At 34.4% G+C, this 7,841-nt stretch overlaps 1 protein-coding gene across 1 annotated transcript; it reads left to right on the top strand.

The window, feature by feature from the left end:
* Positions 1-3,132: 3,132 nt before the first annotated feature.
* Positions 3,133-6,209, top strand: LOC137029424 (interleukin-1 beta-like). The gene is made up of 7 exons (XM_067399024.1): positions 3,133-3,219; positions 3,310-3,357; positions 3,559-3,637; positions 3,723-3,900; positions 4,889-5,050; positions 5,397-5,530; positions 5,624-6,209. The coding sequence occupies exons 2-7, from the start codon at positions 3,314-3,316 to the stop codon at positions 5,849-5,851; spliced, it is 825 nt and encodes a 274-aa protein (XP_067255125.1). The 5' UTR covers positions 3,133-3,219; positions 3,310-3,313; the 3' UTR covers positions 5,852-6,209.
* Positions 6,210-7,841: the final 1,632 nt, after the last annotated feature.

Below are 7,841 nucleotides of genomic sequence, written 5' to 3'. Positions count from 1 at the left end.
AGGGTAGGTTTAGGGTTGGGGTAGGGGCAGTTATAGTTACAATGTGCAGCAAGATAGTAAGGACTGACTTAAATGCCATATTATTCGACTAAGCATTACTTTAAGGAAAGCTTACTATCTGTTTACGTTCTGCCTTAAAAACAAATGAGATTCAAAAAACAGATTTACAGCCGTTACAGCACAAACAGTAAGCTGGATGGAGGACTAAGGCTCAAACCTTCGCAAAACAACATTGTAGGTAAGACTAATACTTTTCTAATACATTTCTTTCAAATACCTAAGTACCGGTAAACCTCAAAGATGAGTGTAAAAGCGTTTGCTCATTCTGATAGCAGCCAGGCACTCAGAGAGGAGACTGGGGCAAGTTGTCACACGTTATTACTATCTTAGAAACTGTAATGTTTTCAGTTTCATAAGTACTTGTTTTCACATGTTAGTTTCGAATGCGTAGTTCAAGATTGTTGCAAATTAGGATAATTTTTTTGTGATTCCCTCTGAAAGCCTCTGAGGAAACAAATGACCACAAAAGTGACAAAAACACAAAAAATTGTTGCTCTACAAAACAAAGATTTATTGTGTTTGTATTTTACAGTTTTGCAGTTTCAACTGTTGTTTTATGTTTCAGACTAGTTTTACTGTAATGTTTTTGCTGAAAAGCCTCTGAATGGAAATGTTTTCATTACACCACACAGTGTGACAACATGAACTGAGTTTCTGGATGAGGGACATGTTCAGTTGGATTTTAGTAGTCCAGAAAATATTCACATAAATTCATCACAGAGTTTGTTTTTACAAGATAACTTTTATCCCTATAAAATTAAATGTAAGTAACTTTCCTGACATGTTGTCTTGATATAATACTTTTATTAGTAGTTATTACAAAATATTTTTTATGTTTTTTTTTTGTTTGTTTTTTTTGTCACATAAAAATGCTTCTTCACTCTAAAAAATGTTGGGTTGAAAATGGACAAACCCAGCAGTTGGGTTAAATGTTTGACCAACCTGCTGGGTAGTTTTATTTAACTCAACTATTGTTTGAAAATTACTGTATTGCTTGTTTAAAATTAACTCAAAGTATGTGGGAAATGAACATTTATGATGAATAATAATTAAACAATAAACATTTATCAAAGTGCTTATTAATAAATGTTCACATTTTGATTATTATTGTTGCCTCTAGTAATTATGAGTTTGATTTTTAAATTTTGGGTTCATTTTAAGCCAGCCATATAGTCATTTTTAAATAATAGTTGGGTTAAATAAAACTGCCCAGCACTTTGGGCAAACATTTAACCCAATTGCTGGGTTTGTCCATTTTCAACCCAACTTGGGTTGTTTTTAAACGAACATTTTGTTGCAAATCAAATGTAAGATATATTTGTATTTAAAATGTATTTTAACTCTTTAAGTCATTTTTCCTTTTACAATAAACACACACACACACAAATCTAATTCACTTTTAATTAGGTGAAAACAGGATCATAATAGAAGTTTCTCTTTTTTGAAAAAAAAAAAAATTAGATCCGGACAACATAATCGTCATTACGTCAAGTCTGACGTCACGTGGCAGAGCTTCCGGGTCCAAACGCTCTCGGTGCGTTCCAAACGGGATATATCGCCCTCCGAAGGGCACTTCGGAGTGAAAATAATCATGGCCGCCATACTGAAGGGTCGTTCCAAACCAAAGTGCTCAAAACTGGCCACTTCAAAGGGCCCTTCGGAATGAAGGATTTCGAAGGGAACAACTGATGGACACTTCGGGCCCCCATGATCCTTTGCACAGGAAAGTTGTTTGACGTCACAGAATGGGTACAGGAGGTTAGGAGTTCGATTTTAACTATAATAGGTATGTATAATATTTTTCTGTACTACTGTAATATTTATACGAGTTAGATTTGGTACATTATTATGGTCAAAATGACATTGTACTTCAAAAAAAAAAAAAAACTTTACAGCTCATTTATCAGTCCATTCAAATGTTTCAAATACATAGATACAATATAGCCTACATGCGGTAAACCTAAAATAAATAAATAAATAACGTTAAACAAAAGGCGCAGCTTGCACAATTTATCATCCTTGATTGTCTCGTTAAGATGACGCTGAAGTGCGTTCCAAAAGAAGAGTTTTGTTGACCCCTACACCCTTCATCCCTTCGAAGCTCTCACTCCGGAGGGTAAACCCTCTGAAGGGATTAGGGCATAGGGATGAGCCCTCCGAATGGAACGCAGGGCATATTTCATACGCCAGAGACAGCTGTTCATTTATTTTGGCACTGCCCTTATGTATCTTTTTTTTTTTTTTTTTTTTTTTGGCAAAATGTACTTGACTTTATTGTTGGAAATGTTGATGGAAATTTTATTTTACAGTGGAAAGATTATTGTAAACTCCAAAGATAAACAGACTTGCACTTATTTTATTATTATTTTATTTTATTTTTTTTAATGGCCAAATTTCATATCCATAAATGTAAATTTTCAGGTAAAAAAAACATGTTTTATAGCATTTAAAAATGTGAAATATTATATTGAATCTATATTGCCCTCAAAGAAACTTTTTTTCAAAGCTTTTTAGCTATTAAAATTTTGCAAGCATGTACACTTTTTAATGTATTCCTATTATTTTTTTTTTTTTTGTATATCCCCCTAGCATTTGAGATGTCTATATTGTTGTAATTGTATGGAATGTGTTTCTCTGTTCAATAAAATTTATAAAAAAAAAAACAAACAAAAAAAAAAACGCTCTATGTCATACCACAAGAAAACAAATATGCAATACTTAATCTCCATACCAATATTCCAGATGGCCAGACAATGATTCATCTTTTATAAATCGTTAAAATATTAATGTCTGTGATGCTGTGAGCACGGAGACTGTTGTGTAGACTGTAAGTATTTAAAATGTTTAACTTTTTAAAATGATTGATGTTTAATATGAATAAATTCTCAAGTGAAACGAGTTGAGGCTTGGACCCGGAAACGGCGTTCCTTACGTCACGATTTGACAAGGGGATAAACGCACCTGATTGAGGATGTCCGCTATGTCGAAAAATTTAACTGCCTCATTGGGAAATTCCCACTCTAAGAGGAACGGCTCTGGGAGGAGGATATAAAAGCAGTCTTCAGCTGTCACTAAGACATTAAACCAAAGACTCTCAGAAGAGAAGCAACCATTAAACCAGCTCACTAATTCCAGAGAAGGAACTCAACTGATCGACAGGTATGTGGCGTGCAACGGCAACTTGACGTCTTTTAAGTCCTGTTTTTAATAATTTTGTCAATGTTTAAACATTTTTATGCTTTATTTTAGAACGATGGCATGCGACCTATATGAAACGATAACCTTGACTTATGATCAGTAAGTATTACCAGATGAAACTGTTTTATATTATTTGTGTGATTATTTTTTTTATAGTCTATGTTGTTATTGCATTATCAAACAGTTCTTGATGACGCGTGAAGCAGACAAATCGTTTACTTCTTGATATTGCTTTGGTTTTATTTAAAATAGTTTGCCTAAAACTCTTCTGATTATATATTTGACTTGTTTCTTAAACAGTGCATCTGAGACAGACAGTGCATTTTACTCTGACAGTGCTGATTCTGATGAGATGGACTGCTCGGATCAACCAGCCATGGTGGGTTGCTTTTAAATTTGCTTATAGATGTGGTCTAATTCATATTAGATCATCTAAAACATAACTCTAAAATTAATTTCTCCAGAGCTGCCGATGCAACGTGCATGAAGGCATCAAACTGGTAATGTCGAAGCATCCTTCTAGCATGAAGCAAGTGGTGAACATCTTCATTGCTCTGAAGAGGATGAAGCACGTCAAACCAAAGTCTTCAGAGTTTGGTGAAGAAGAGGTGCTCGACATCATCATGGAGAATGTGATCAGAGGTACCACTAGCAAACTTTTATGCAGCTAAAACTAGCTTCTGGTGGTTTGATTGTACATCGACTGTCTGGTGGATCTGGAACACCACCTCGGTCAAGATGATTAGTGCTGGTTGGCCACAACAAACCAGCTACTGTGTTCAGTTACCATATGACCTAGTTTGTCCAGCAAAACCACAATAATGTTATGAAATTGCAATACCAAACTAAAGGATAATTATAGAATTGTTGAACCAATGAACCAAAACGGAACTGACTCGAGCTGAATCATGACTATTATCTTTCAAGCAGCTTTAGAGCAAAATTTGAATTTGTCTAATAGTTTGCATCATCGACTATGTTTGCATGTGCACCGAAAATGGGATTTTTCCAATAATTATCAGAGTAAGATGTTTTTGTGACACGAGCAAACCTTCACTCTGATTATTCTCTAAGAATTCTGGTTATTTTTCACCACCATTATTCACATACTCCTATGAACAACAAAAATGATGAACAGTTTTAACATCTTTCAATGGATGTATTGGATTTTTTTTTTTTTTTTTTGCTGACTAATTCTCACCAGAAATAGTAGGTCATCCGGGTACTGTTTTATCAGTACTTCAAATTCAAACATACTCCTTGTGTCACATCCTGCTTTTCGCTTACTATAGATTCAGCCAAAGTGTTTGCATGTCTGTTTATTGTGCTTAAACGAAATAGTAAATCTTTTGTGCAATTTAGTAAATCAAGGGGACCAAAATGGTAAATCTTCCACATGATTTATCAAATTGAGGGAACTAAATAGTAAATCATGCACACAATTAACTTTTTTTTTCTTGCATGTCATGTGCGTAATATTGTATAAAGCACTTTAGAAATAAATATGTGACTTGACTTGAGTATCAACTTGAACTAAAAAGGAATTTGACAACCAAACAGTTTAAGCATTTGCTTGTTGTTGTTGTTGTTGTTGTTGTTGACGTTCACTAATGTCTTTTTACTTCCACAGAGCGTCGTATGGAAGCGGTTGAGGCTACATCGTCTTACGATAAATCCAGCATAACCTTGCAGTGCAACATTTGTGATCAGTTGAAGAAGACTCTGGTGAAAAGCAGCACATCTCCTCGTTTGATGGCTGTGACGCTGAGAGGCGGAAACAGTGATTTCAAAGGTAAATCTCAAATGGTTTCAATGAGGTTCTTGACTCAATTTATGCTAAAAAGGTTCTATATAAGGAGAGGAGTCTTCGCGATTGCATAATACTTTCATGTTTAATGGGTCAATACAATTTATTTCTAGTGATAAAGTATGTTTATGAGCTGCTAAATTAATAAAAATGTAATTAAAATTAAAGATAAGTTAAATCTGAATCCATAAAATGATGGAAACTCCTAAAAGGTTCTAAGAACCGCATTCTGAGAAGTTCTATATAGAACATGTGCATTCACATTTAAACACATGACTTCAGAAATATCCTTTGACGTTTCTCTCTTAACCTATACTTTTTGTTTTTTCAGTTCGATTCAGTCTGTCCACGTATGTATCCCCGAGTGTCAAACCGAATGCATCCCAGCCTGTGTGTCTGAGCATTTCCAATAGCAATCTCTATCTTGCTTGTACCAATGATTCTTCCCCTCACCTGGTCTTGGAGGTTTGTTCACCACAATCAAGTTCTACAACCTTCTACCAATTGTTTTCTTCCACATTCTAAAATAAGGATCTAATCCCCTTTTTATTATTTCAGGAGATCACTGGAAACCTAAAAACCATTAAAGCTGGTGACCCACATGAAAACCTCCTGTTCTTCAGGAGAGAGACCGGTGTGGCTAATAACACTTTTGAATCCGTTAAATATCCTGGATGGTTTATTAGCACGGATTATGAGGATAGTAAGCTGGTAGATATGTGCCAGGTGTCAAGTAGCCGATTGACAAACTTCGCGCTGGAGGACAAACAACAGATCCGGAGTTAAGAATCAAATTTGATTTCCTAAATATTTCCAGAGAGTATGTACCAAGTACAGTTTATAATCTGGATTTATTCATCGTTCCAAACCTTGTAAGATTTGATGTACAGGCAGCTGTTAGACTCCTGCAGATCTTGGGCTTCTGGATCTTGTTTTTTGCACTATGTGACGATATTAATGTGGTATTTGTAAATTCACGTTGAATTTTATTTATTTATTTTTTATTAATGTATTAATGTTTTTCTATATCCACAATTTGTAATAATATTTAATATTTATTTTAAAGTATTCTAAATTATTTTAAGTGTAATTTTTTAAAACTCAAACTTGTTTTGCTCTTGAGTGTGTTATGAAATAAACCTATGAAATAATCATTACATGTTGTCGAGTTGATCAGATCTTCAGACCTAGAGTGTTTCATTTTAATTTTGGGACGTCTCCAGCTAAATTTTCAACAATTAAAAAAAAAAACATGATAAATGTTGACAATTTACTTCCTTCTGAACATGTGGGGAAATGTATCAAAGATGTTGTTTATCCAAGCACACATTTTAATCACGTAAAAATATAGGGGATATATATGTGTGTGTGTGTGTGTGTGTGTGTGTGTGCAGGGTTGGTGAGTAACGAAATGTATGTAACGACGTTACGTATTTAAAATACAAAATTTGAGTAACATTTCGTTAGTTAAATTTTAAATTTAAAATAAAATAAAAAAATAGTTACATTCAAAAAGTATTTTAGATTAAGTGATTACTTTGAATTTTTGTCATTTATTTTATTTAATAGGCTATTAACGTAAGCTGTTTGAGGATTTTTAACCAACGAGCCAATGTTGATGATTCTCCGATTAAAAAAAATCCCGCGCGCAGCCTGTTCAGATATCAGCAACCTGCAGAGTGCAGACATAAGATCACACGCAAAGAATGGACGGGAAAACAAGGCACAACGCATTTCTCTAGTGGAAATTCAAAGACAGTTTTACTTATAAACATGAAGAAGGACGTACAGTAACATCATAGTGCAATGCAAGCTATGTCTACCTGCAACAGAACTTCTATCGGCTTCAGGATTTGACATCTAATCTGAAAAAGCATCTTGAGGTAGGCCTAAGCTGTTCTTGGTCTTTGAAAATGTTATTTTCTTTATTTACTCCTTATTTTCCTATTTACTCGTATGTTGAGCTTTGTATGATTATTATTAGCTACGTTTAATATTTATTATAATTTATTAGGTCTTTAAAAAATAACACGAAATCCTCACAGAATTAACATCCACTTAATCATGCGTTTAATAATGTTTTATAAAGCCAATTTCTTGGTGTACTTTACAGACGAACTTAAAATCGCATTAATTCATTCCAAATGTTTAGGTATGGCACATGCGCGAGTTCATGATCAAAAATAAGGATGCAGTAGTCCACGGGTCTATCTTTATTCCGGGCTTGCAAACAAACAGCTTTGTAATAATTTCCCAAAATTTTAGGAAATATTTACTAAGCCTGTAAACAGGACGTTAAACATTATTAGCTGCGTTCCATTCGACAGGGTCCCTACGCAGTGTTCACTGCTCACTACTCACTGAGCAGCACGGTATATCAGTTAAAGTGGACTTCGCTGGCAATAACTCATTTGGAACGCCCTGCAAACGTCATCAAAGAAAGTCAACGACTGTGTCACACAGATTAGTATGATATAACATAAATAAATATTCGAATTCGAATATAAAATTGACTCTTAACAGATTTGAAGCTGTAACTGTCATGCCATATGAAAATAAATTCTCATTTGGTTAACAATGTATTCTTAATCCTCCGTCTGGGTCTCATCTCGTGCGCTTTCTTTTCCACGCCCAGCTGCATAGTAAACTGACAGAGTCATTTTGTCATTTGACAAAAAAATGACAGAGCCTCAGCTGCTTTTCAACACTTTTACTTTGTCATGCCTATTCATACAATAAAATATGCAACACTCATCGCCATAACCTCATACTTTAG

Source organism: Chanodichthys erythropterus, chromosome 10 (assembly GCF_024489055.1).
Source record: "Chanodichthys erythropterus isolate Z2021 chromosome 10, ASM2448905v1, whole genome shotgun sequence".
Lineage (NCBI taxonomy): Eukaryota > Metazoa > Chordata > Actinopteri > Cypriniformes > Xenocyprididae > Chanodichthys > Chanodichthys erythropterus.
Note: the sequence above shows the minus strand (reverse complement) of the source record. Positions and strands in the feature narration are given on the sequence as shown.

Coding starts and splice junctions, on each gene's coding strand:
- LOC137029424 (XM_067399024.1), top strand. CDS start 3,314: ATGGCATGCGACCTATATGAAACGATAACCTTGACTTATGATCA. Junction 3,358..3,558: donor ATAACCTTGACTTATGATCA/GTAAGTATTACC, acceptor TTTCTTAAACAG/TGCATCTGAGACAGACAGTG. Junction 5,531..5,623: donor CCCCTCACCTGGTCTTGGAG/GTTTGTTCACCA, acceptor TTATTATTTCAG/GAGATCACTGGAAACCTAAA.